The 26,294-nt window shown below is 50.5% G+C and overlaps 9 protein-coding genes across 9 annotated transcripts; 6 read left to right on the forward strand and 3 right to left on the reverse strand.

The window, feature by feature from the left end:
* The first annotated feature begins 587 nt into the window (after positions 1–587).
* Positions 588–4,462, forward strand: VE01_04032 (uncharacterized protein). Its single transcript, XM_018273509.2, has 2 exons — positions 588–3,678; positions 3,766–4,462. Exons 1-2 carry the CDS (start codon positions 1,234–1,236, stop codon positions 4,117–4,119), a joined length of 2,799 nt encoding a protein of 932 aa, XP_018131661.1. The 5' UTR covers positions 588–1,233; the 3' UTR covers positions 4,120–4,462.
* Positions 4,463–5,837: 1,375 nt separating this feature from the next.
* On the reverse strand, positions 5,838–7,674 carry VE01_04033 (uncharacterized protein). Its single transcript, XM_059463588.1, has 4 exons — positions 7,202–7,674; positions 7,051–7,146; positions 6,628–6,997; positions 5,838–6,576 (listed from the first exon to the last, which is right to left on the reverse strand). The coding sequence occupies exons 1-4, from the start codon at positions 7,587–7,589 to the stop codon at positions 5,961–5,963; spliced, it is 1,470 nt and encodes a 489-aa protein (XP_059319807.1). The 5' UTR covers positions 7,590–7,674; the 3' UTR covers positions 5,838–5,960.
* A 182-nt stretch (positions 7,675–7,856) lies between these two features.
* VE01_04034 (uncharacterized protein) lies at positions 7,857–9,895 on the forward strand. The gene is made up of 6 exons (XM_018273511.2): positions 7,857–8,342; positions 8,407–8,443; positions 8,494–8,570; positions 8,621–9,015; positions 9,072–9,142; positions 9,193–9,895. The coding sequence occupies exons 1-6, from the start codon at positions 8,199–8,201 to the stop codon at positions 9,528–9,530; spliced, it is 1,062 nt and encodes a 353-aa protein (XP_018131655.1). The 5' UTR covers positions 7,857–8,198; the 3' UTR covers positions 9,531–9,895.
* Positions 9,896–10,076: 181 nt separating this feature from the next.
* CFT1 (mRNA cleavage and polyadenylation factor subunit) lies at positions 10,077–15,029 on the reverse strand. Its single transcript, XM_018273512.2, has 5 exons — positions 12,858–15,029; positions 12,297–12,613; positions 12,074–12,247; positions 10,775–12,023; positions 10,077–10,725 (listed from the first exon to the last, which is right to left on the reverse strand). The coding sequence occupies exons 1-5, from the start codon at positions 14,953–14,955 to the stop codon at positions 10,241–10,243; spliced, it is 4,323 nt and encodes a 1,440-aa protein (XP_018131656.1). The 5' UTR covers positions 14,956–15,029; the 3' UTR covers positions 10,077–10,240.
* A 133-nt stretch (positions 15,030–15,162) lies between these two features.
* Positions 15,163–17,389, forward strand: VE01_04036 (uncharacterized protein). The gene is made up of 2 exons (XM_018273513.2): positions 15,163–15,282; positions 15,352–17,389. Exon 2 carries the CDS (start codon positions 15,373–15,375, stop codon positions 17,167–17,169), a length of 1,797 nt encoding a protein of 598 aa, XP_018131657.1. The 5' UTR covers positions 15,163–15,282; positions 15,352–15,372; the 3' UTR covers positions 17,170–17,389.
* A 626-nt stretch (positions 17,390–18,015) lies between these two features.
* Positions 18,016–20,489, reverse strand: CEL6C (1,4-beta-D-glucan cellobiohydrolase cel6c). Its single transcript, XM_018273514.2, has 4 exons — positions 19,101–20,489; positions 18,824–19,051; positions 18,337–18,771; positions 18,016–18,281 (listed from the first exon to the last, which is right to left on the reverse strand). Exons 1-4 carry the CDS (start codon positions 19,534–19,536, stop codon positions 18,199–18,201), a joined length of 1,182 nt encoding a protein of 393 aa, XP_018131658.1. The 5' UTR covers positions 19,537–20,489; the 3' UTR covers positions 18,016–18,198.
* A 1,235-nt stretch (positions 20,490–21,724) lies between these two features.
* VE01_04038 (uncharacterized protein) lies at positions 21,725–22,738 on the forward strand (the record flags this gene model as incomplete). Its single annotated transcript, XM_018273515.1, has 1 exon — positions 21,725–22,738. One exon carries the CDS (start codon positions 21,725–21,727, stop codon positions 22,736–22,738), a length of 1,014 nt encoding a protein of 337 aa, XP_018131653.1.
* A 571-nt stretch (positions 22,739–23,309) lies between these two features.
* VE01_04039 (uncharacterized protein) lies at positions 23,310–24,456 on the forward strand (the record flags this gene model as incomplete). Its single annotated transcript, XM_018273516.1, has 3 exons — positions 23,310–23,420; positions 23,477–23,754; positions 23,811–24,456. 3 exons carry the CDS (start codon positions 23,310–23,312, stop codon positions 24,454–24,456), a joined length of 1,035 nt encoding a protein of 344 aa, XP_018131654.1.
* A 368-nt stretch (positions 24,457–24,824) lies between these two features.
* Positions 24,825–26,277, forward strand: VE01_04040 (uncharacterized protein). Its single transcript, XM_018273517.2, has 2 exons — positions 24,825–25,090; positions 25,141–26,277. Exons 1-2 carry the CDS (start codon positions 24,889–24,891, stop codon positions 25,992–25,994), a joined length of 1,056 nt encoding a protein of 351 aa, XP_018131770.1. The 5' UTR covers positions 24,825–24,888; the 3' UTR covers positions 25,995–26,277.
* Positions 26,278–26,294: the final 17 nt, after the last annotated feature.

A 26,294-nucleotide genomic window follows, 5' to 3' on the forward strand; every position in this document is an offset into this window, starting at 1 on the left:
ATTTTATAGTAGTTTTAGTAGGACTGTTCTATTCTACTGTAACCCTAAGATGAAGTATCCTATATCTGCTACGTGCGTTAGACGTCGACGAGACTATAGCAACTATAGGAACTAGACAGAGTAACAGTAGAAAACTGTCAGGTATAACCAACTTATCCGTTAGTATAACACGTTAGTATAACAATAACTCGTTAGTATAGTATAGCATCGACAACTAGTAATTATACTATCTATTATAATCTTACTGTACAGACGGCACGAAGTTATGTGAGGGGAGGCACGAGGCACGAGGCCACTAATGAAGTAATGAAGTACCAGCTAGAGAAAGAGTACTTGTATTTCCCATACAAGCACAGCTCTTCTATCATGTATATTTTAGTTTACCTGTACATCTAACCTGTCTTCTTCAGCCAACAAAATAACGAATATCGTCATAGCGCCTAATAAGAAGTTACAAGAGTTACAAGAGTTACAAGAGTTACAAAAAAGTTACAGTTTAGAGAGTACAGTGGACCCGAAGTTCCACACTAGAAAACCCCCAATTGCGCACTTCGGAAGTAAAGAAAGACGTCTACGGTGCTAAACCTCTACGACTTCCCTTCCTCACCCATCGCCCGCGTCAGAGACTGCAATTCTACTGAAACTGCGCTTCATCCTCCAACGCGTACACAACTACCCGACAGCTTCCAATTATATTATTTTCTCGTGCTGTTGCGTTGATCGAGCTTCGCTCTTCATTCTGCATTTATACGCCCACGCATCATCGCCATCATCGTCGCTGTCACGTTCTTCCCGCCGCCGGTCTATCGATAACCCCACAAACCCCACATCCGTCCCACTCACGGAGCTCCAGACCTCAACATCAACCTTCAGCAAACCACAACCGCAGGCCGAGAGGGTTGAAGCTATATTGGAAGCTTGCGAGCTGGGATAGTCCTTTCTACAGCTCCTCTCGAACGAGAATACGACAGACGCGGTCTGACGACACAGAAAATACCCGAAGCGGCTCGGTGCGGACAGGAGACACCAGCGGGTCCCAGATCCCGACACATCGAACCTTCACGAGGAAACATTGCCTGTCGAGATCCTCCACGATCTGCTTCGCGTCCAAAGTGACTGCTGTGCTGGCTCCTAACTGGCGGACAGCACGCCTGACGGGCGGCCAGACGGCCCTCGATCGCAAACGGATATTGACTCCGCGGACACCACGACGACCTTGACACCGCAATCAGGATGAGACGGGGTAAAGGCAGCGGGTCGCCGTTCAGAGGCGGCGGCGCGCCCATACCTGATTCGCTCTCACTGATTAGGTCTTTCAATGTCGACACGAACCCCGCCAGGCCGGTTCGGCCTTCGCCACTCGGATCTTCAACGATACCAGATATGCCACTCGACTTGGTCGACCGTATACGCTCCTTCCCTCTATTCCTATCGGCGCCGGACTCGTTCCTGGCAGCAATTGGCAACCATCTACGACCTCAGGTCCACGCGTCGCACGATCACATCCTGACAGAGGGCGATGACGCAAAGGCGATGTACTGGCTCGTCCGAGGCGTTGTCGCCGTAACATCACGAGATGGCGAAGCTACATACGCTGAATTAAAACCCGGAGCTTTCTTCGGTGAGATTGGCATTCTGATGGATGTGCCGCGCACTGCGACAATTATCGCGCGGACAAAGTGTCTTCTCGTTGTGCTGAAGAAGGAAGATCTACGCGCAGAGCTGCCTAAATTCCCAGAGATGGAAAAGGCCATTCGCGAAGAGGCACAGGAGAGGCTGACTATTTTGAATAAGAAGAGGAAAGAGAGCGGATTTGGACCGACGATTTATACAACGTTGCCATCGCGTGGGGGGAAGAATGCGAGAGAGGCTGTACCGGGCGAGGTTTCGCTAGGCGACACGGGTTCCATCGAGCAAGGCAGTGTCGTTAACCATAAGAAGAGAAAGTCACCTAGCCCGGGAGTTATTGACGATCCTACATTGAGCGCGTTGGGCAGCGGATTTGTTAGCATAAGGAAGACATTGAAGGAGCTACCTCTGTTCTCGTCGTTACCGCCGGAGATTCTGCATTTTCTTGGATTGAGCGCTCAGCCGCGGACATATCCACCGTTTACGGACATCATACAGCAGGGTTCTGTGGGAAATGACATCTACTTTATTGTGCGAGGAGAGGCAGAGGTAATACGGATGACGATGGAAGATGGCGAGATCATAGAGATGCTCGAGAGCTCCCGTATGCGCCCGCGCCTGAAGCAGGGCCAGTATTTTGGAGAAGTTGCGAGTCTGGCACTGGCACCGAGACGGACGGCTACGGTGCGCGCGATTACTGTAGTGGAATGTCTAATGATTGGTGGGGACGTATTAGAAGAGCTCTGGAGGAGGTGTTCGCCTGATATTCGGAAGCAGGTTGAGGTAACTGCTAAGGCTAGATATGGGCGGCCCAAGGATGAGGACGTATTGATGACCGACGTCGATAGCACAACGCCCTCTATCAAGGGCCTCAAAATCGCTGATCGGTCGCCCAAGTCTAAAGTCCGGGATCTTCCCCAGGTTACATTTACACCATCGAAGCCGCTCAGTCCACCGCACCAGAACCTGCCCGAGGAGAAAGACAATGCTGAGTCAACAGACACGGACCCAGACCCATTCCTAAGTATTGATATGGATAATATGAGGTCAAGAATGAGCCGCCGGTCGTCGTGGGCACCGATCCCTCCGGAATCTATATCGTCTGAGAACGAATCAGAGGAGGCAGAACCGCAGATAACTCGAATGCCAGGCTCATCGCCACTATCGTTTACACACCCAATTACCCCACCACAAGAGTCACAGTTAAGATCGAAGAGGCCTCGGACTGTACATCGACGACCAAGCGAGTTCAGCCAAGGTGTATTACCCGACAAAGTTCTGGTCAACGTCTTCAAAAATCTCGATATCTACCACCTACTGCGCCTCCGTCAGGTGTCCCTGCACTGGCAGAAGCTCCTTTCTTTCTCGCACGAACTCGGGCGCAATCTTGACCTCTCGGCCTATAGCCGCTACGTCAATGACCAGGTGCTTATCGATGTCATCTGCCCCTTTGTTGGCAACCGCCCGCGCACCGTCGACCTCTCAAACTGCTTCCACATGACCGACGAAGGCTTCAACACCCTCGTCGCCACATGTGGTGCCAACGTGCAATCCTGGAAAATGAAGTCCGTCTGGGATATCACCGCCAATTCCGTCCTCGAAATGGCCAACACCGCCAAAGGCCTCGAGGAAATCGACCTCAGCAACTGCCGAAAAGTCTCAGACAACCTCCTCGCCCGCATCGTCGGCTGGGTGATCTCTGAACCTCCTCCAGGCGCTAGCGCCCGCGCCGCCTCCCGCAACGGAAACGCCAACTCGCCCCCTGTAGGCACCGTCGTCGGATGCCCGAAGCTGAGCCGCCTGACACTTAGCTACTGCAAACACGTCACCGATCGCTCCATGGCGCATCTGGCAGTGCATGCGCACTCGCGCCTGCGCAGCATCGATCTCACGCGCTGCACGACCATTACGGACGGCGGGTTCCAGCACTGGAGCATGTATCGCTTTGCGAAGCTCGAGAGGCTCATCTTGGCGGACTGCACGTACCTGACTGATAACGCGGTGGTGTACTTGACGAATGCGGCCAAGGGGCTGAAGGAACTTGATTTGGTATGTCTCTTCCCAAAAAAATCCCCCTTTTCACCCTATAACCATTTTTTCTTGTCATAATGAAACCACCCCACTAACACCTCTCAGTCCTTCTGCTGTGCCCTTTCCGACACCGCCACTGAGGTCCTTTCTCTCGGGTGCCCACAACTCCAATCCCTCAAGCTCGCCTTCTGCGGTTCGGCCGTCTCCGACTCCTCCCTCCGCTCCATCGGCCTGCACCTCCTCGAGCTGTCCCTTCTCAGCGTCCGCGGCTGCGTCCGCGTCACCGGCGTCGGTGTCGAGGCCGTCATCGAAGGATGCACGCGTCTCAAGGTGCTGGATGCGAGTCAGTGCAAGAACCTGGCGAGGTGGCTTGAAGGGGGCGGAGAAGAGAGGGCTAGGAGGCTGTATAGACGAAGAGTTAGGATATTGACGGAGAAGGAAGGGGATAGTTTGAGGTGATGTGGACTTGACGGGGAGAGGACGGCTTAGAGTGCTTTGGACAGGGATAAGGGAGCGAGGAGTTTATGCGGTTGGGCTGGCGCTGAGAGGGGTTTTGCTGCATTTGTTTTGATTTGGGGAGAGGGGGGAGGCTCTGGATGGGGATATGGGGATACTGGGTGGCCAGAGTCGCATTTGGAAGACCTCGACCACTCACTCTGCAGGTCAACGGAACGGGGATCAACACGCGGTGGAGCCGACAACGTCTTTTTCTGTTCATATTTTTTGTCATTTCTGCCACCCAGAAGGGAAGGTCACATTTTTGCAGTATATACCCCGAACAATATAAATGGAATTTGCCGTCTCTTGCTTTCTTTACTTACTGTTTGGGAGCCGCTGATTTGAGTACGGGTTCCTGACAACAGGGGATGCCATCCCAGGCACGGACGCCAGTAACCTGGGCGTTGGAGTCCTTGGCGTCACCGTCAGTTTCCGGTCACCCGCGGTCACCCCCTTCCGCACGAAACGCTATTCTGTTCGCAATTAGTGCGCGGACCCCTTCCGGCGCATCCTGGGCGACGGCGGGCGGACTCATTGCACGGTCGATCTGGGAGATGCCGCAGGCTATTTCACGGACAGCGCTTAGGCCGAGCTAGAGTACAAGTACAGAGATCGGGGAGCGGTTGACTAGCAGATGGAGTTCGTGAATGCTTCTTTCACTTACTTCCCCAGCCGGGGGCGGGATGGACAGGTGGGTATGATATTCCCACCTCGTCTTAATACTAGCATTCCATTCCTTCCCAGGCGCCTGTCTCTCCACAACGTCCCAGCAGACCCGCATCTCACAACCACGCAGCTTCCTGTCTCAGCATCTATGTCTCGGTGATTCCCGCGCCAGCCACGATTCCTCCCCCCCTGGCGCGGCCCTGTCGGCGTGGCGTTCGGAGTTTCTCCGCACGAATTGCACGCCGGGCACAGACCCGTCGGTGCGAGTTTGGGTAGGGTTTTCGGTCAATCACCGGGATCGCCGGGGTCGTCACATACGCGAGATCGGTTGCTAGGTCTCTGAGCTCGTGAGTGGGTGCGCTGGGAGACTTTGGTGAGAATGCCGAGCTAATGCCTGCGAGGCCGAAAGGAGGCAGGACATGGAGTATGCATAGCGCGTCCCCACAACTATAACAACCAACGGTGTGCTCTAATTGCAATTCAAATCCTGTGCTGTACTGTGTACATAGTAGGTCCGAGGACTACTGTACCCTCCCTTTCCCTAGCGTGCCACTCTTCTCGTAAAAAAAGCAAAGGGCGCCTGCCAGCCAGTGCTATCATCATCTCACAGACTCGTTGCGCCTTCTCATCTAAGTCTTTTACGAGAAGTGGATTCTCACAAGCGACGTTACAGCGACGGCACGGCACCTGAGCGCCTTCCGCTCTTAGTTTTAGGCGGACCTCGCCCTTTCAGCGGCCCGCCAGTCTATGAAAGTCTTGTCTAACTCAAGTATCCTCTCCGAAACCCGCCCTTGTAAAGCAGTGTTCAAGCAGTATAACGCTAGTTATACTGCTTAGTCCTAGTAGAGTGAGTCTAGTATGTACGTTGTGCAGTGGTGCATCCGTATTTTCTTGCCTGTTACAAGACCTTGTCTGTGAGATTAAATCCAACGGCTTGGCACGGCTACCGTGAATCCTTCGCTCTTAGAACCCCGACACTAAGCTTAGTTGCTCCTCTATAGTATCCCTGTTTCCTCTCGACATATGCTGTTGTTACTGGTGGAAGTGTAGAAGTGGTCTAGTTCATGCTGTCTACTCTAGCTGTACACATATCTATACAACCTTTCCAAGACATATGTACTCTAAGGCCCGCCTTTCTACAGAAGGTACCGGAAATTTTCCTGGTCATGTTCGTCCTTGACCTCCCCTCCCTCCTCAGCTTTTGACAGTTTCGAGTTGTGCCAAGCCATCAAGAGCACAACAACAACTAGCACCCCGCCACCAACCGCCGTGATTGCAAGTCCCGCCTTGAACCCTGTTGGATATTTCGGCGCCTCCCCAAAGATAAACACATTACTGCTGATGAAATTTGCGCAATTCCCTATCCCCAGCTGCACAGCTGCACCTACAGCCTGGGCCGGCCGTCCTCGTAGGTTTCCATTCAGCCACCCAATTAGAATGGGCATCTGCATGAAGGCTCCGGAGGCAATGGCGAAGAGGGCAAAGTACCGCACTCCAGGTGGCTGAACCTGCGCGAGTTGGATCGCCCACCCAACGAGCGAGAGGGCAATGCCAAAGAAGACGAAGGGGTAGCGAATAGAGAGTTTTCCGGAGAGGAAGGAGGCGGACAGCGTGAACACGATGCCGACGACCCAGATCGGGATCGACATGACCTGTGCGGTCGATTTGGTCCAGCCGAGCTCCTTGAGGATGGTGGGGGTGAAGGCAGAGATTGACGCGGCGCTCATGTCGCAGCAGAAGAAGACAACCGTGCTAGGGGTGTCTGGTTAGCTTGTGATAAATAGTAGGTGATGGGTGTCTTACAAGGCCCACACTTTCCAGTCGAGAAGTACTCGCAACCATGGCACACCCTTCATATCGGTCTTTTCGTTACCGCGGTCGTCACGTAGGCGCTTGAGGAGGAAAGCACGCTCAGGCTCGGTGAGGAACTTGGCATCCTCGGGGAAGCCTGGAATGATCATAAAGGCGACGACACTGAAAGCGATGGTGATGAGGCCCTCGATAATGAAGACCCATCTCCAAGATTCGTAGCCTGCGAGCCCACCCATGTGCTCGAGAGCGAATGCGAGGAGACCACCGCAAGCACTACCTCCGAGAGCGAAACAGATGAACCACGCGAAGCGGACATTGAACTCGCTGCGCTTGTAGTACTGACCAATAAGTAACGCGGCTCCTATTAACTGTTAGTAGATGACATAGGTGCGAAAAGGGCGCCTAATAACATGCCTGGTGGGAGACCGGCCTCTAGGATACCCATGAGGAAGCGGCAAGCAAGCAAACCACCGTAGCTCTTGGTGAATCCCTGGCACATGGAAACGAGACCTATTCATGGCTTGTAAGTAATTGAGGCGACAACTCTGCGTAGTGCGAGACTCACCAAGAATGAACATCATGCCCGCTAGCCAGTAGTTTGGCTTGATCTTGTTCATGCTCATGATCAAGTTGCTCGGAATCTCAATTATGACAAAGGGTAAGTAGAAAATCCATAGGCAGGTGTTGAAGCCGTTCGACGGCATATTGAGCGACTTCTCGAGGCCGAAGAGCCTCGCATTAGCAATGTTGGAGCGGTCGAAGAAGGAAACGAGATAGAGCGTGCCCAAGATCGGCACAAGGCGCAAGTCGCATTTGAGGAGAAGTTTCCTGGCTGAGACACCACTCAATTGATCGGAATCAACTCTCGCGATGCCCAACTTCATGTCCCTGGTGTCGGCGCTGGCAGAATCAGTCGCCATCACCTCCGGCGTCTTCTCTTGTGTAGTCGTCATGTCTAGGCGATGCGTTCCATACGACGTGACGGGAGAAGAAGAAAGAGGAAGAGGTGTGATGTAAGAAGTGCGAGGTCAGATGAATGCAGATCTAGTCCACTCGTAGCACGTGTGGACCACGCACAGAGTCAATGGAACTTGTAGACCCTGTACAGGGTCACTGGAACGCGGCTTTTGTCCGATAGGTACTCGTACTTACTCCGTATTCTCATGAAAGTAACATCCCCCCTGGTGACTTCAATAAATGCCTGCGTTATTTCTGAACAACTCTTGGCGACATATGAATCCCCACATATACGATGATCTCAGACGCATGCGGAGTAGGAGGATCTCCCACTGACAGGCCCCTCCCTGTGATCGCTGTCGAGAGGATGGATCGCCTGCGTCCTAGCAGTGCGACACAAACAAGCAATCTTCTTCATGCTGGGAAGTCCCGTCTGAGACTCTGGCCTTGAGCCTGGCCTACATATATGGGAAGCGTAGCTTGGCTCTCATAAGTATAATGCGTTGACGCCTTTTGCTCTCTCAAACCAAGGAGTCCATTCCTAACTCTGGATTGATTCCATTGTTCTCGAAGACCAGCTCATCTTCAATCATACCACGATCGCCATGGTAGAGACACGGGTGTCGCTCTTTTTGAGTGTCGACATTCTCGCAACTTTCATCGCCTTTGCTTTCGTCGCTCTACGGGTTGGGTATAGACAGGCAAAGAATGCCCTTACCCTCTCCGATTACATGATATGTTGCGCCATGGTTCGTAGCCAACTTGGTCTTTGCAGTGGCTCCCTTTAAGACATGCTGCTTACTGGAAACTCAGATCACTTCATTAATCCACATGGTCCTAGACATCATCAGTAAGAACGCCGCCCTTGTTTTTCAGTTTAGAGCACTTACAGTTCACCAGTTTGTGCAAAGTTTGGATATGCCCGTCACCAAAACGATCTTCCACCAGACCTCAAGGGATCTTATAAGACGATGATTGTGTGTGCTCCCGTGCTTTTTCTAACCACAGCTTCTAACCGTCTCATTAGGTGTTCTGGCTCATCCAGATCTTCACCAAATTCCCGTTGATGTTCAGCAAGCTTTCTCTGGGCCTGGTATATCGTGATCTACTCAGCACTGTCGATATTCCAGTTGTACGATTCTGCCGCATCGCCAATTATATCACTATGGTCATTGTCGTTGGCTTCTTCACAGCAGCCACTTTCGTTGGTATCTTCGCCTGTCAACCAATCCACAAGAGCTGGTACTCCAAGGAACCGGGCCACTGCGTCGATACTCAGATCATGTTTAACTACGTTACGTCGTCTATCAATATCCTCACGTCGTTGGCACTCATCGCCATCCCGCTACCAATTCTACTCCGGACACAAAACAAGCGCATCGAGATCAAGCAGTTAACAGCGCTTGTAATGTTAGGCCTAGTGTATGCCCCCTGAAATGACACTTATCTTCTATAACTGAGTTAACTCTTTCTTCTAGCGACACGGCCGTCTCCATCATCCGCCTCTGGATGATAAGCGGCTTCTATAACGTCAAGAAGGATTTTACCTGTTTGTGTCCCCAACCCCCCTTTCCCCTTAATATCAGCTAACATTCCTAGACAACGCCATCCCAACACATCTCGTCATCGTAACCGAATTCAACATTACCATTATTGCCGCCTCGTTGGTCGTCATGCGGCCCTGCTTCCAGGCAATTTTCAACAGGGTGTTCACCGACTCGCCGTACAACTCAAACAACAGATCGCGACAGACACATAATCAGTATAGCCGGTCGGGATATATAATGTCGGATAATGGCCCTACCAAGAAGAGGATCAGTTCTGAGGCCGCCTCCGATGACTTTCCGCATACAGGGATCCAGAAGACGGTCGATATTGAACTCAGTAGTAGAAACATATCTACCGAAGACATACTGCAACCTCGGGATCGCTTTTGAGGAGGAGGCAAAGGGCCATAAGGAAAGAAACGTGGTTCACGTTGTATAAGAGGGAATGGCTGGGTTTTAGTCCGGCCGCTGCTGCGGATGCTCCAGAGAAGCAGGATCTCCTGGACAGATGGCGGGCCGGCTTCGTGATATCTACCTTCTATCGAAATGGTTGGAGAGTGAACGTTGCGTCTGTACCTATACCGCGATTTACGATACCCCCTAAAATAATGCACGGAGTCAATGGTAGGATTTGCTGGAGTAGTATCATTTCTGTCTTTAGTAGTCGGATTGGCGTATTTACTGTCACTCGATACCCCTTTAAAACGTTTGAAGCATATATATCCAGCAATATACCAGTCCTATTACGCCCGCAACTGTAAATCTTCTGTCTCATCTCCCCATACTTTTTATCCTGCTCCCAATTCGCGTGTCGCTTAAAGTCCGAAGAGAGACTTTACATAGTTGGGAATTCATACCTACGCTGAAGCTGATGGGATTTCTCCCATGGCCTGGATTTCTGAGTAACTGGCGTGTTAAAAAGCCTTGATAGTTTCTGAGTGATTGAGAATCATATTTTAATTTTTAATTTCTACAAGCTACTTGAGCAACAACAGCGTCTGTGGGCTGTTTGGAACCTTTGGGTGGCTGTTCCGCCCGGTCCCTTCTCAGACTCTCTGGCGACACGAGTACCCCTGAGACCCTGAGACCGCCAACCCTCCTCACAAATACCCTAGTCCCGCAGCAATCTCTTGGAGATCTTCCCGAATAGTCTCTCCGTCAACGCCTACCCGCCCCGCCACCTCCGCCCGCTTCTGGCTTCCCAGCTCCAGCCATCTCCACAACACACTGCCGTCCACGATTGGTCGGCCTCCAATCACGGCTTCGGGCGCCGTGTTGCTTATCCTGTGAGCTTTCGGATTAAGGCCTGCAGGGTGGTAGAGAAGGTTCGACAGGTGATTGCTGAGGGCATTTAGTCGTCGGTATTGTTGTTCGGAGAGCGGGGTGAGGACGGCGATTGCGCCACTGGAAAGCGTCATGAGTAACCCTGAGACTGGGTTCGTGGGTTCAGACTCTGTTGAGGTTACGGCTGGGGTGGGGGCCTGAGCGGTGGTGAGAGGGAGCAGCGTCATTGTGGTAGGCATGTGCCCGCCGAGGGAGAATGTTGTACGTTGCAGGAGGAGTTGGCCGTGGAGAGACTTTGGATCTGCGAGGTGTTAGTTATTTCTATTGTGCTGGGTGGAAGTTTGGCTTACGCTCTGGGTCGAACTGTAGAACGTGCAAGTTGCAGTCTGAGTCTGCAACGACGATGTATAATTCATCGCCGATAGGTAATAAGTCGGCGGTTATTACCTCCATGCCTTGCGACTGCTTGCCAAAGATAGTCATTTTGTATGGTTCCTCGGAGTAACCAGCAAACCAGACACCTTTGATGGCATCGGCAAAGAGGCACATGCCCGTACCTGGCAACGACTTGACAGTTGTCACATATGTGTTCATATCGATGAATGCTACAGGGAGCAGAGTCCCGTCTTCTTTCAAGCCTCTCACCATGGACTTTTGGCCCTGCGCGACAATCATAAACCCCTGTGTCCCGATTTCAGATATCCCAGTGATGGCGCCACGAGGGATTTCTTCCTTGGCAATGAGCTTCAGCTTCTTGTTGGTCTCTGGGCGGTTAGGGAATGGAACGACAGTGATGACCTCGTAGACGTAGACGCGGCCCCGGATGGCCAGATCCTCTCCCTTGGATATCGCGGTACCGACTGTGATGAGCTGTTTCCGCTCGTGCGTATTCTCAGATACTTCAAGGTTGAGTGTCTTGATGCACATGATGATCTCGTGGGGGTCGAGTTCAACCTCGTCAATTACTGACCAGGTGGTTGGGCTAAGCAGCTTCAGGAACCCGCGCCCAGTCAGCGGCTTGAAGGTTATATCTTCCTTTGCCCACTCCCGGTGGTAATCATCATCCTTGGGTAGCTCAAATGGCTCCTTGATCATCGTGCCAATAACATACACATCCTTCGGAGGATGATATGTCACGGCTTGAATTTCCTCTCCGATCTTTACCTTTCGTAGCGTCAACCCAACGTCGGTCACATTTGTTTCCGGCTCTAGTTGGGAAACGCGAGCAATCCCTTTCGAATCAACATATATGAATCCGCGATCGCATCCTTCTGTGTGGAAGCTGCTTAAGCTCCGAACACCATTACCTCCCAGCCCAACAACCCGTGGTGTACTCTTAGAGCTCTTGACCACGAACGAAGGCGAGTCACCCGGCAAGAAGACACTTGAAAGGCCACCGACATTGGCGATTGCCCGCATAGGGGAATCTCGTTTTGCTGACTCTGGATCAGCAGCCACTTCCTTCTCTGGATTCGCGGTCTTTGCTAAGTGAGGGTTATGGATCTTTTGAAAATGCAGAGATTTCAATAAAGGACGTGGAGCCTCAGATGGGACTCGGAATGGCTCGTATATTGTAAGATCGTCATTTGACGCTCGGAACTACAATAGTTAGTTAGCTTAGAATAACTTGAATTGTTGAATGCACTCACAATGAGGTATGGTGATTTTGACGTAGAATCACCGAGATCAGCAAGCAAGACCTCAGTCAAGGTCTCAGCCACAGTGGACCTGCGAGTTGCATAGTCGGGGGAGATTGTTGTAGGTATAAACGATACTCCAGTGGCCTGGTATATTGGCTTGCTCAGATCTGGCAGCGCATACATCTGTAAATAGTTAGAGCACGTATAATCTGTTGGGCTAAATTCCACTTACAAAGAGAGCACCCTCGGCATTCAACAGGGACATGATAACAGTCTTTTCTGTGCCGGTTCCATTTGACGATCCTGTCTCGGAAAACTTGCCCGTAGAATCATTGTAGAGGCAGCCAGAGAGCCACTTATTTGTCAACAAGCTATCGTCTCCCCTTTCAATCTCTTCCAGATCGTTGTCGCTGTCACATGAAGCAACAAATATGCTTGCATCGTCCCTGATTAGCAACATGTAGGGGTCAACTATGCTTGCAGCGACAATCTTTGGCTCGGCGCCAGTTTCATCGTCGAACATTGGCAGAATCTGAGCCAATCCAAGGTCTATCGGCAACATCCAAGGTCAGCATTCATTCGTCAAAAGGCCGCAGCACAAGATATCAATACAAAAGGGAGCAAGGTACGTGTAGCTGGGTAAAATATTTTCCATTCATGCTATGGAAGGTCTCTGCTGCTGCTCCAAGGCTAGTGCGTCTTCCCAAATACACTCCAATATGCGGCAAAATATATTTCAATGAAGCGCCGCATATAATAGACAGAAGGAATAAAAGAGAGGGGAGAGACCTACCGCCATCATAGCTCCTGACTTCCGATTTCAATATCTGGACGACTCTCATACCATTACCTACAGTCCCGCATTCGATGGTTGCTCCAGCTGCAGGCTCGAATTCGGTATCTGCCAAAGCTTCAAACCCTGCCGATGTTAGTACATATACTGATGACTCCTCTGGCGTATCGTCAGTTGATTTTGACACAATCATAAGACGGTCAAACTGGGCTCCAAGCTCAGATTCCGTATCTAATGTGGTTTCGGATTTTTCGGTTTCCAATCCCTTGATCAAAGGCCGTTTGGCACACAGAGTCCATATTCCCCGTGCCTCCGGAAATTCGAAGCGACCGATGACACTCGGTTGGATTTCCCTCCTCAAAAATGACAAGGAGCCACTCATATTTCGGCCGGTAACTCCCACAAGTTCAAAATTACGTCTTGTGCTGCTGGAAGCTTCCTCGTTCTCATTGTGCCGAGAAGAATCCGGCTTACTAAGAGTGACATCCCTCAAAGGGGCAATATTAACCAGGGAGTCGTGAATGCGAAAAGCATAGTCGCCAGATTTGCTGTTCGACTCCGCAGCTACTTCGCCCTTCAAAGGAATCGCAGCTGTGGATTCGCCGTACAAATCGTCTTCGTCTTCATCTTCTTGGTCCTCGTCAGTCCCATCCACATCGGCATCATCTCCGGCGTCAATGGTTGGCTGCGACCGCCGCCTGCCAGCCTGCTTTGCCTTCCTAGACCATCCAAGAACAATAGAATCAGTATCTTCGCTGCCGATAAACATTGAATTGTGGTTGATAAGGCTGGTGCATGATGCCTGGGCACCCATGGAAATGCCGGATTCTGAAGGAACGCGGCGCAAGTTTAGCCCGGAGACAGAGCGGCCATCCATTCGGAAACTGAGGATCGCAAGTTCGCCGGTATTTAAGATAATGAGCATTTCACCATTGTCGGCCGATAGTTGTTCAACAGCACAGCCTTCAAGCCTCATTTCCAAGGATGACTGGTCGACGAGGCCGAAGGATGTACAAGATTTCGCAAGTGCATTGACTGCAACACCATTGGCTTTTCCAGACTGATCAATATGAATGAGTTCATTGCCTCCAACAAGAAGTGCTCCGCCAACGGGCGATGGCAGAGGAATCACTTTAAATAAGTCGTACGGGAGGCCGGTCACTACTAAGATGGTCGTTGATGCCTTTTGGTTGAGGTCCAACGTGAAGACCATGTATGAGAGTTGATCTTTCCGCTCATCGAGGAGGGAGGAGGATGGCGACAATGTTGAAGATAGAATTCCAAACGTAGGCTCGCGGTACTCGTAAAGAAATGCTAGGTGAACGGTATGGATGAGGGTTGGATCAAGTGACGATAGTCGGAGAACAAATGACGGTGCATAAGGCGTATCTTCATGGCCTTTGTTGTCGCTTGTAATTATTGCGGTAGTTGGCCTTGGGCCATCGAGTTCTTCGTCCCAGTCGTCCATTGCGGTATCTTCATCGCCCTGGCGAAATGGTAAGATCGCCAGGTTGCGTGCTCCGAATTTTAGCGCAGCACAACGGCCACGAGGGTCTGCTGTCAAGTAGTTGAAGCAGTTGCTAAGATATGGATCCCAAGGAGATCCGCCAATTTCTTCTTGCTCGTAGTAATGAATTGAGACTGTCGATAGTCCATGTCTCTCTGGGTCCCACTCCACCAAACTAAGCTTTGCGTCCTTGAAAGAGAGCAACAAGGACTCTCCCCCGGACTTCGAGTCGGATATCTTGATGCGTGCCAACGATGTTACAGTTCCAGCGAGCGCATACTCGCCGACCAAAACGAGCTTTGTTGTGCTTGCGAGTGTTGAACGTTGGACGGCGTCTGGGTCGAGAAACGAGGACTCGAATCCATCTTCGTCGCCCCCCAATTGTCTGCTGTTGATGATCGCATCTTCCGTATCTTCGTTGTCACCACCTGAACCTGCAGCCTCAAGCTCCACCGTAACGGTCTTGGCGGAGAAGATCTGGAGCAACGAGGTCTTTGCGACAATGAGATTCGTAGCGGTTCCAGAAGTGAAGGGTAAGGTCAGGGAGTGTGTGGCGGCAGTGGGAGGCGCCAGCTCCGTAAAACACTGCATTATGAGTAGACGACTGGTGTCAATCCATGCATTTCGTGGTGTCTGGAGACAACTGGGATGCTTTTCGGACTTTGTGGATGGACATGTAGACAAGAAGTTCCGACGCGCGCGGGTCAAGCTGTCTGCCGCGTTGGTCTGTGCACCCTTGATCCAGCCACCCCCCCTGTCTGTATGTACCTTCAGTCCCTGAAGCTTGGTCAAAACACTCTCCTTCCATGAAACACCACTGTCTTATTCAACCCCGCCAGCGACCATCTTGAGCTTCAATGTGCCAACTGTACTGTGGCCGACTACTATTAGCACTTTGAATGCTGGTTTGAATACTGTGTAAGCCCTCTATCGGTGTCTTCTGAACGTTTTTCATGGTGCGCAAAGCTAACAACAGCTATTCTCCAGATCCTAGATACCGACGTCATCATGGCTCTCATTCAAACGGCATTCATATGGCTCTCCTACGCCATTGCTGTCGCCCTTGTCGCAGCAGGCGCAGCAGTTTTTACATACACATACCAAACTCCTCGAGATAGGTCGGCGGTTGTCACGACAGTTACGATTTTTACATTGACGTCGTTGCTCGCGACGGTATTCCTGCTTCCCGTCGACATTGCGCTTGTCTCGTCGACATCGTCATCGAAGCTCGGCATCAAGAAGGATTGGGCGACACCGGAGCGCGTGGACAGCATCCTGCTAACTCTGAAGATTGTCTACTATGCATTATACTCGCTTGATGCACTCTTGTGCTTAATCGTCATCCCTTTCACCTATTTCTGGTACGAGGAGTACGATGAGGTCGAAGAAGAGGAAGGGACGCAGTCTTTCGCGCAGCGATTCTGGAATGCATTCAAGTATACGACTGCTTTTATCCTATTGGCACTCATTGTTTTCCTGGTCGGGTTCTTCGTGCCTGTCGCAGCACACGACAGAGATGGCCGAATGGACTTTGATTATTTCAGGAGGTTGCTGTCTGCGAATAAGGGGGAGCGCGCGCTTACATTCGCGCTGGGTCTTTTGATTACGCTTGGAACGATATTATACGTGCTATATACAGCTGTAGGGTTTGCGTTGATGCCGATATCCTTTATCAAGTCTGCACCATCTATTTCAGCACCCCAGCTCTACGCTTCAACAGCTTCTGCGCTGGTGCAGAACCGCGAGAGGCAGCGGCAGTTGGAGGGACGGAGTGCCGGGCGTCCAGATGGATTACCAGCCAAGGACCAGCGGGAGCTTGAAGGCCTTGTTCGCGAGGAACGGACGTTGGTTCGTCGCGAACGTCTGGCTGCCGAAGCTCAGGGGCAAGGTCAGTCTAAAGTCGCAAAGGCCTGGACAAAACTCTGCGCGGTTTTCCGACCATTGAAGCTACTCGGTGGTATATTTATGCTTTTAATCTCGATCTTGATTTGGGTATCCATGCTCATCACAGGAATCGATAAGGCCAAAAATTCCATCTGCAAAGAGCAGTGTGGCTATATTCTTGGCAGAGTTCACATCTTCCAGCCGATTGACTGGATTTTTGTTCAGTCATCAAAGGTTTTCCCCATCGACTATATATTAATGGCTCTTTTGGTCCTGTTTTTCTTCGCCAGCTCTGTCGCAGGCATTGCAAGAGTTGGGATTAGATTCCTATGGGTTCGTCTTTTTGATATCCGCAAGGGCCGTACATCTCCGCAAGGTCTTTTGCTAGCAACCATGATGCTGAGCTTGATCGTATTGGCAATCAACTATGCGATCACGACTATTGTCGCACCCCAGTACTCGCTGTATGGGCCTCAGACTTTCTGTACGAACCCACCCCGATACGCTGGGGACGCGCCAGATTGTACCGACCACCCCGAACTCATCAAGCAATGCACCAAACTGTCCCATGCCGACAAGTCTGGAAACATCTGCACTCCCAGTGTCGTGTCAACATTCATCAACCGCATCACTGCAAACTTCCCATTCTTCGGTGCGGTAGACTTCTGGGCACAGTTTGCATTCTTGGGTATCTTCTTCATCATATTTGTCACAGCACTGTTCCGGACACCGAAGCTCAACATGAGTGAGATTGATCAGGATGCAGAGGCTGATGAAGAGGAGGGGCTGTTGGCGTCTACAGGGAGGAGGTTTGGAGCAACGTGGCAGGATATCACGGGGCGAGCAAGTGGAGGAAGGGTGTCTGGTCAGGGTGCAGCTGGTCGAGGGGTGCGAGGGGATATGCATGATGATGATGATTGAGCTTCTTCAAGATGTTAATTGGTAAGGTTGGATGGAAGGATACAACAGTATATGTATCGAGATATGATATCTCATAAATGGAAGCACTTATGATAGTGGATGTATAATACAACGGAGTTGCTCTGAGCCAAACAAGATCATTGCAACTGGGGGTCAATGGCCTGCCTTTAACGGTAGTAGTTAAGTTATGGTTTCTAAATGGCAATTCGTTATTCCTGAATCCTATAATTATATGTGCATAAGTTTATATTGTCTGTAGTGTGCTGACCTTGCGTCGCTCCTCAGGCCATATTAGTGTTGTGGGGTAAACGCGGGGTGGTGTGCCGCTAGCAATTGCTAAAAATGCCGAACCACGAAACAAGAGACCACTGCCACGTTGTCAGAATTATTTTGAGATGGATGGTTGTATTTATTATGGTATTGAAGCCGTTTAAATTTTTTGGTCTGCAGTGTTATGTAATTTTATCTTTCATTAATATTAATAATATTTTGATACGAGAATCTTAAAAATGATCCAAATGGAACAAAAATACATAGATGCACCACTAGGTTCTGTATAATAATAACCCAATATTTATTCAGGTATAAGCTTATTCGATTTTAACTATAAGAGCTGTATAGTGAGTGGTTCTCAGAAGCTACTCTTATCATTCTTTATTCATAGCAATATAAACTCGCCACAAGGACAAAATGCCCAATTCTAAGCTCCTAGCGAACAGAAACATAGTATGTGGTACCAACTCCCCCGTTAATTAAAGCATTCTCTTATATGAATATTTCAGCTTTATCATTGCCTCTAATAGTTTGTACTATCTCAACATTTCACGTCATTTATAGTTTAAATTTCAAGCGAGTGAATTGAATTCTCTTTTATGTACAAGAAGCTATGGGTTTATCATATGTTCAAGTGGCTTGTCGGCGAAAGCCATAACTTTCTAGACCGACGATGAAGATCGCCCAACAAATCTCTGCCAACTTTTGTTCCTTCTAAGTGGATCCCAAACTTTTACCAACATCCATGTTGGTTGTTTAGAATTGCGGAACGGCGTTCTTGAGGAGCATCTCGAAGTAAGCCTGGTGCCAGGCACCGGCCTCTGGGGATGGCTTGAAGGCTGTGAAAGAACCATGTTAGTGTTGTTTAGATACGAGTTTGGGAAGTTTACTCACCATCCGCGTGTCCGCAGAAGGAGTCATATCTTGTCGCACTGGTGTCGCTGGTTCCGTCACTCTCTCCTCCGGGCTTACCCCAGACGAAGGCATCGGCAAGCGTGTTTCCGGTGTCCGATGATGGGCGGACTCCAAAGCCGGCACCGTCAACGTTGCACCAGTCACCCCACTCAAGGCGGAGACCCTGAACAGCGTTGCGGCCGGTATCAACGATCGCGTGGTTGGGGTGGCCTGCGGCAGCAAGCGCCGCACCGAAGATGGTGACGTAGCGGTCCTCATCCTGGCACTTGTTGTACTGTCCGTCGGGGGTGTTCTCGAACTCTCCGGGGGTCTTCTTCCAGGCGTTCCAGCCAGCAATGTTGGTGGCAATACCACGAACCTGCGATGGGGAGCCAGCGGCCTTGTAGACCTTGGCAAGTCCCTCAGCACCGGGCTCTGTTCAATGTGTTAGCATTGAAAGTCTGACATGGAGTCTAGGGTTTCTTACTGAGGTTGTCGTTCCATCCGAGCCATCCACCGTGGCCAGCATCAACGTACATCACCACGTTGGGCAAGTTGAGCTGCTTCAGGGCGTATGCAACACCCTCTTCGTAACCTGAGGCAGAAGCCTGGCAGGTGGCGAGGTCGGCGTTGGTGACCAAGTTGGGGAGGGAATCCGGCTCAATGATAAGAGCGATGGCGGTGTTTGGGTTGGCCTTGAAGATCTCGACAATTGCTGAACACGATTAGCCAAACGAAAATAATCCCAGCGCTTCATTACTTACGGTCGATGTACTCGGACTTGTATCTCGCAATCTCGCCAACTGCGAGCTCACCGTTGGAGGCCTTGGCGGCACAATCACGGCCGGGGAGATCGTAGATGACAAGACCGATGATCTCTCCGCAAGGAACGTCCTTGATCATGGCATCGATGGTGGGGATGACAGAGATGGTATCGATCCACTTGAACGAGCCGACCTCAGCAACCTTCTTAGCCTGAGCAATGAGGGTTGCATCGGTCATGCCAGCAACAGCGGCGGTGATCTCATCAGCGTAGTAGGAGTTGGCGTAGAGCTTGTTGGTGGCAAATGGGTTGGAAGATCCGCTGAGCGTGACTGCTGACGAGCAGGCAGCGCGCTTCTGGACAACGGCTGGGGCAGCGAAGACGCTGGTGACAGCAACTGCGGCCGTCAAGGCAGTGTATGAGAGTGAGTACTTCATGATTGCGGGAGTATATACAAAGGCAGGTTGAGGAATGTACAAAAGGGCGAGGATGAATCTCAGTTAATCCAGAGGGGACGCCTCTCTTATAAGCAAAATATCTCTACAGGCATGAGCTGAAACTCGTGATTTCGTCCGGGAAGACGTGGCGGATCTACAACCTCATGACCCATACTTGGCGCGTAGAACGAGTATCCAAGCCCTTCATCTGACTTCGAGGGGGAATCAGGCCCGAAAACGGCGGGAGGCTAATATGGGAGCCCTAGATTGATGCTTCATTTTGAGAGCTTCCAATGGAAGCCGACTCGGAATATGGAACGATTGCTCCGTCGCTAGCTTGGGTAGGTGAGAGGTTTCTTAGCATCGACGCTTCTGTCCTTGACTGTTCCTGGTAGATCTTACCTCGAGGACGTTAATGCCGTCAGCTGCAGAGCGTAGAAGGCCATTTGGAACACTAGTCATCTGATAGAAGCGCCAGGCACAGGCTAATTGTTTGCCCGAAAGTTTTAGCCATGGGCCTTGATTTAAAGCCAATATCAAACCTGACAAGCTCTCGGTGGACTGGATGAGAAGAGACAGAACGCCGTATTCTCATTCGAGGAAGAGATCACCCAAAACCACTGGCGCTAGCATGAAAGGCCAAGATGGCCCTGTCCCTTCCGCAATTGGCATGCCCACTACCCCATCTCTCCGCCCCCCAAGCGCAGCCTTTCCCCATATATCAGATTCGATGGCACGCATTCACGTTCAGTTCGAATGCGGAGTCGCCAAGGTTTAAAGATTGCCTCCACTAAAATTGTAGCTTGATGCGGAGCCGCCAAGATTTCAGTATTTATCCCGCTCCATTTGAACGAAACGCTGTATAGTAGACCCCGGACGTTAATGTTTCTGACATAGTGGCAAGACGCCCCCCGATCCCAGGAAGGAGAGATCGCCAATCAGGGGGCCATGGCGCGGCACTCTAACTGGGGATCGCCGGTAGTTGCTGATTGGATTCATGGCACTTTGTGGGGTATGGGGGTTAATATTGCGGCTAAATCGTTCTGACGGCGGGAATTCGTGGACAATGTCAGCCACAAACAGCCGCCAGCTTGGTGATTGGCAAGTGATGGCACTTGACTGCCCCGTAGATAATTGTGGCTTGAATAAGAGCCGTAGATTCAGCCTTTTGGTGGCGCCTGCTCCTGTTATTGAGGGTGACATCGGCCCTCTATTGCTGAACCCACTGACGCACGATTTCTAAAGTTTACTACATAGCATGATGACGTCTTGCCCTTACGCGAATCGGTCCTGTGGTTGAATTGAATATCAACAAGCATACTGCAGCGGGTTGAATTCTTTCATTTGGGCCTGCGGACTAATTTCTTCTGGGTGACTCTGGAAAAGACATCCATGTTGCGCTACTGTTCCACTGCACCGTCGACTGTGTTGTTGTCGAGAGATCGTCCGTGGTCAGATACCAAAAGGCGGGGGGGATTGTAAGTTTTTGTCCAAGATCTGCAACGGAAATGGCATTGAGGACCCCCGAGCCGGCGCTTGCAGGCAATATATATCACAATGGCCTCCCGACGAAGCCGCCAGTATTGCGTACCCAGCCATTGTTACAACTTGAGGGTGGAAGCGAAGTGTGCTAGAGCGACAGTGCCTTGATCCCAAACCCGCGAGAATTGCATGACCGGCCACTTCGACTCCGTCGACAATGCAAATGAACACGTGCAGACAGCCCGCTGTTGCTGCCGGTAATGTAGGATCTCGGAGTCCCTCGGTCCTTTTCTCAGGCAACGAGTATCCCCTCAAGAATGGACATGACTGAGCCCCAGACATGCCCAGAATCTATTGTCTCCCTCTACTAAAGTCATGTGACCCATGAACCAAGTGATTATTGTTTACGACTGTTGTTGTAGCATGGCGACGAGGCATTTTTTTGGAGGGTTGGGCGCAGTTCTGCGCCAAGGGAATCCTTCCAATCCTTTCTTACTTCAGGGGTGGTAATGTTTCACTCAGCCACTGGGTGCCTTGAAGATATGGCAAACATCTGACTGAAGCCTCATCGTGAAGTAAATTAAATTATGGTCAGCATTGTAGCCTGAAATCTGCAGTAAAAGTGCTCTCGCAAACTGTGGCTCGAAAACAAGAAAGGGTTCGCGGGTTGTTAGAGTCGGCGAATTAATAAATCGAATACTGTGCAATGGCAGGCGGGAATACGCACTCGGAGGAGCCCCACAATACCAACGCCGACACAAACCAACCGGGATCGTTTTCCAAGAGAAAGCGCTGGATAATTGCTGGAATTGTCGCAGGCCTGATTATACTGGGGCTTGCTATTGGTCTCGGGGTTGGATTAAGCAACCGCAACTCTTCATCCAATGCGACCGGATCGAATCCAAGGTCAAATACCAGCCCAGAGACCACCCCGTCTACGACAGGAGCCTCCCCGTCTGCAACATCCCTTTGGCAGCCAGCAGTTGGGGTAAAATGGCAGATTGTTTTACAGGCACCCATCAATGAGACCGAGATCGAAGTCCCGGTGTACGACATCGATCTCTTCGATAGCACTGCTAGCATAATCGCTTGGGCCCAAGGACAGGGTCGCAAAGTGATATGCTACTTCTCAGCCGGTTCATATGAGGACTGGCGCCCTGATGCCACAAGCTTCAAGCCGGAAGACTACGGCAATGGCTTGGAGGGCTGGGAAGGAGAATATTGGCTCAACACTAGCTCCGTCAATGCTCGGAATATAATGCTGGCACGCCTAGACCAGGCTGCAAAGAAGGGCTGTGACGGCGTTGATCCCGACAATATTGACGGGTATGAGAATAAGTCGGGGCTGGACTTGACGACGGACACTGCTGTGGAATTCGTGACGTTTCTCGCCGACGCGACACATGCTCGGAATATGTCCTTTGGCTTGAAGAATGGGGCAAAGATATTGAGTCGGGTTATCGACCTAATTCAATGGAACGTTGTCGAGGAATGTCTCCAGTACGACGAATGTGGTGACTACCAGCCCGTCATCGATGCTGGGAAGCCAGTATTTCAGATCGAATACCCAACGACGGAAGAAAAGCCGAGCTACGTGAGCGATGAGAAGAAGAACGAAATCTGCGGTAGTACTGGGATACCTGTCGGGTTTTCGACGGTACTGAAGAATATGAATCTGGATGAGTGGATTGTGCAGTGTCCAGCACGTACATCTGGCTGAAGAATCTAAACTAGGAGAGAAGACTTGGTGGCAGCAGCAACATGTATAGAATTATAGAAAGCGACATCAATAGGGAATACCAGATCAACAGGTCTATAGCAAGAACACAATATGGAAAGAGCTATAGACCCAATAAATTAACACGTGACACAGGCTTTTCAAGTGTCGGTGTCAGGTGATTTCGCGCAATTCAATTCCAAAGTCAACATCAGCGAAATCGGTCACTGAGAAAGCAGCCATCGTGATGAAAGAAGAACAGCCATTCTTTACATATATTTGCAAGACCCAACACCATTTCCTGCAATAAACAGCCCACGAAAAGTGTAACCCGAGTGATAGTGTCCTGTAAGTTTATCGTCGTGTAATTTTTTGAAGCCGGAGCTTCGGTACAGAAAGAAGCTCTCATTTTATGCCGAGAGCTGCAGACCCAACCCATCTCATATTATAACCGTTTCAATCACAAAGTCAGGTACTAACATATATTATTCAGTAGTTTACTTCCTGCCGCATTGATCTTCGTTATATATTTGATTTAATATAGAGAGTGGACTATACGTCTCTGTCTGATAAGATGCCTCCCTCGGCGATTATAGTTCCTGGTTACAACTTCTTTACAACCGCCGATGGAGTAGAGCTTGCCTACCAAAGCCTTGGTGACCAAGCAAACAAGCCATTAATTCTAGTAAGACGGAGCCACTGTTCAAATGTGACGTCCTGCACTGACTAATATCTCTGCAGCTCCACGGGTTTACCGGATCTTCTGCTGTCTGGGATCGCAATATCAGCGCTTTACGGGTAAAGTTTTGGGTCATTGCTCCAGATCTCCGTGGCCATGGGCGCTCTGGTCGGCGACCAGATGGACAGGATGCCACAGTAGCAAGACTGGGCCAAGATTTGAATGAGCTCATGGATTGGTTGGGATTGAACCCAGAACTTCCGCGTGATAAAGGCAACGCTGGCGGGAATGTTGCTCGGCCGAGCTGTATAGCTGGCAGTCTTGGCTGTGCTATTACTTGGTTAGGAATTTACTACCCACTTATTACGTGGCGATGGACACTAATACCACCCCCAGGTCATTCGCGGAGCAGTTTGGAAAGAGCATATTTGACAAGTTAATATGGGTCGACCAGGCTCCGCTTCAAAACTACACACAGGACGGCACATGGGGCCCAGAGCATGGAAACAGGTCCCTCAATTCCTCTGAATCGTTGAAGAACATGCTGGATACTCTTTCGACTAATCCCGACGATGTTTACAAAGGCACTGTTGATGGTTGCTTGGCATATATCTGGGACCCCACCTGGGGAAGACAGCAATTTGACTCCGAGGCGGCGTACCTGAAGGCCCAAGAGGATGACACTAGCTTCTTCCTAAAGATTGCCCAGCAAGGTGACCCAACCTGGTTCGGAAAGTTGATGTCTGATCATACTGCCATAGACTGGAGAGGCTCTATCAAGAAGAATTTCGGTGCGGCCAGTGCCAACGACACTGACATATTGGTCATTGCGAGCGAAAGAAGCGGATGCTTTCCAGCCGCAGGGCCAATGTGGATTGTAGACGCCATACTCGAAGATAAGAACAAGAGTGACGGTGCATCAGATGCATATGTTAGAGGGGTTGTGGTAGACTTTGGAGGGCACTGGTGTTACTGGGAAGATGCTGAGAAGTTCAATGACCTTGTGCTAAAGTTCTTAGCTGGGAAACCAACCAATACATAAATGACTACCAAGGCAGCTTAACTGCGCTTTACCAACGTCAATAACTTATTTAAGAAAACTTTCATGTGCAATGTGAAAGTGAAAATTTACATCACGTGAGAAAATGTGAATTGGTCCCTACACTTAATTCAATGCCTTATAGTGACACTGAAGGAAAATAAGAGCTACAGAAAGAATCTCCAATGGCCTAAATAGTTTATATCAATCCTCAGCTTTCTCATAGTTCATCCTCGGTCTTTTGGGCGATACGACCATGTTACTGTGGTCTGTACGTAAGTCGCTGCCCCACAACAACCTACAACCCCACATCTACCCATCGAGAACCGACCCCGCGCGAGGCTAACCTTCCCGTATAAATATAGTGGGATCTCCTCGAATCACCAATTAATTAATTATTCATCATATACACCTCGTGCAGCGCATATAACCGCAATGGGTTCCAACGCCCCAAAATGTAATGTTTGTTTGATAGGAAGTGGCGGCGTCGGCACAATCGGATCCGTCGTCCTCGAAAACTCCGGGCGTGCTCATGTGACCGCGGTTCTGCGTTCCAAGTACAAGATAGTAAGTGAGAAAGGATGGGATATCGAATCTGTAGATCACGGGACTTTGAAGGGATGGAAGCCGAGCAGAAGTTAGCACCCATCCCCTTTATATATGAATGTCACTGACATGCGCGTTCAGTTGTGGCGACGGTTTCTGAAGCTGCGTTGCCACCATCCGGAGCCGAGGCCCAGCAATATGACTACGTGTTTGTGAGCACCAAGCAGCTTCCGGACAGCTACAGCGTCACTGAGCTTATACGGCCCGTTGTGACACCCGGAGTTACGGCTATCGTCCTCATCCAGAATGGCCTTGATATCGAGCTTCCCATCATTGAGGCCTTCCCAAAAAACACCGTTATTTCCGGGGTCTCCGTGATCGGGTCACGCACCGTGGGGGAGAATGGAATCGCCCATATTGGCAGCGAGAGGGTCATCATGGGCCCTCACTTCCATGACGGCCTCGATAGAGAGACTCAGATCCGGCAAGCAACCGAGTTTGTTGCCATGTATGATAGTGGCGGCCCGGGGATTGTCAGCCTTGACCTGGACATGCCCAAGGCGCGATGGTACAAGCTACTGTGGAACGGCACATTCAATACACTCTGTGCCTTAATGAAGATGGATGTTGGAGAAGTGCAGTCGTCCAAGGGGAGAGAGAGTCTTCTCGTCCCGATGATGCGGGAGCTAGTGGCAATCGCGAAGGAGGATGGCGTGGAGCTACCAGAAGCAGCAATCCAGAAGTTGGCTTATGGTTTGCCTGACGACTGCCCATACCGGCCGAGCATGCTGGTGGACGTCGAGCAGGGGCGTCTGATGGAGATTGAGGTTATCCTGGGGAACGCACTGAAGAAGGCGGAGAAGTACGGAGTGTCTGCGCCTAAGTGCTCAACGGTGTATGAGCTCTTAAAAATGGAGCAGTGGAGGATTCAGCAGGATCTGTCAGGCGTGGTGAAGGCAAAACCTAGCAAAGTTGATGGCACATCCCTATTTTAGATAGAGAAGGCTGGTTTAGCTGTAGAATATACTTGATGCTGATATCGATAGCATCCGCAAATTTCGCGCTCATTAGTCCCATAAAACGAGACACCCGGAGAACTCTCATCATCACAGAAAAGACACAATATTCGTCCTTTTACATTCGAACTTTTGATAACTATCTGTACTGAAGGTTTGTATTTGTTGATCTATAGTCTAGGTGTGGTCTAGGTCGGCGGAAAAAGTGTGGCCCGAGCTTTTGCCGGCCAGACGCGACATGTCATCATGGTGGTGGCTGGACCTCATAGTTTATTTCTC

This window comes from Pseudogymnoascus verrucosus (genome assembly GCF_001662655.1).
Source record: "Pseudogymnoascus verrucosus strain UAMH 10579 unplaced genomic scaffold scaffold_14, whole genome shotgun sequence".
NCBI classification, from domain to species: domain Eukaryota; kingdom Fungi; phylum Ascomycota; class Leotiomycetes; order Thelebolales; family Thelebolaceae; genus Pseudogymnoascus; species Pseudogymnoascus verrucosus.

Coding starts and splice junctions, on each gene's coding strand:
- VE01_04036 (XM_018273513.2), top strand. CDS start 15,373: ATGGCTCTCATTCAAACGGCATTCATATGGCTCTCCTACGCCATTGCT.
- CFT1 (XM_018273512.2), bottom strand. CDS start 14,955: ATGCAGTGTTTTACGGAGCTGGCGCCTCCCACTGCCGCCACACACTCC. Junction 12,024..12,073: donor CAAAATCACCATACCTCATT/GTGAGTGCATTC, acceptor TAACTATTGTAG/TTCCGAGCGTCAAATGACGA. Junction 10,726..10,774: donor TCTACAGTTCGACCCAGAGC/GTAAGCCAAACT, acceptor AACACCTCGCAG/ATCCAAAGTCTCTCCACGGC.
- CEL6C (XM_018273514.2), bottom strand. CDS start 19,536: ATGAAGTACTCACTCTCATACACTGCCTTGACGGCCGCAGTTGCTGTC. Junction 19,052..19,100: donor CAAGTCCGAGTACATCGACC/GTAAGTAATGAA, acceptor AATCGTGTTCAG/CAATTGTCGAGATCTTCAAG. Junction 18,282..18,336: donor CTTCTGCGGACACGCGGATG/GTGAGTAAACTT, acceptor GTTCTTTCACAG/CCTTCAAGCCATCCCCAGAG.
- VE01_04032 (XM_018273509.2), top strand. CDS start 1,234: ATGAGACGGGGTAAAGGCAGCGGGTCGCCGTTCAGAGGCGGCGGCGCG. Junction 3,679..3,765: donor GGCTGAAGGAACTTGATTTG/GTATGTCTCTTC, acceptor AACACCTCTCAG/TCCTTCTGCTGTGCCCTTTC.
- VE01_04040 (XM_018273517.2), top strand. CDS start 24,889: ATGGGTTCCAACGCCCCAAAATGTAATGTTTGTTTGATAGGAAGTGGC. Junction 25,091..25,140: donor GGGATGGAAGCCGAGCAGAA/GTTAGCACCCAT, acceptor ATGCGCGTTCAG/TTGTGGCGACGGTTTCTGAA.
- VE01_04033 (XM_059463588.1), bottom strand. CDS start 7,589: ATGACGACTACACAAGAGAAGACGCCGGAGGTGATGGCGACTGATTCT. Junction 7,147..7,201: donor GGGCATGATGTTCATTCTTG/GTGAGTCTCGCA, acceptor AGCCATGAATAG/GTCTCGTTTCCATGTGCCAG. Junction 6,577..6,627: donor GACTGGAAAGTGTGGGCCTT/GTAAGACACCCA, acceptor AGACACCCCTAG/CACGGTTGTCTTCTTCTGCT.
- VE01_04034 (XM_018273511.2), top strand. CDS start 8,199: ATGGTAGAGACACGGGTGTCGCTCTTTTTGAGTGTCGACATTCTCGCA. Junction 8,343..8,406: donor ACATGATATGTTGCGCCATG/GTTCGTAGCCAA, acceptor CTGGAAACTCAG/ATCACTTCATTAATCCACAT. Junction 8,444..8,493: donor CATGGTCCTAGACATCATCA/GTAAGAACGCCG, acceptor ACAGTTCACCAG/TTTGTGCAAAGTTTGGATAT.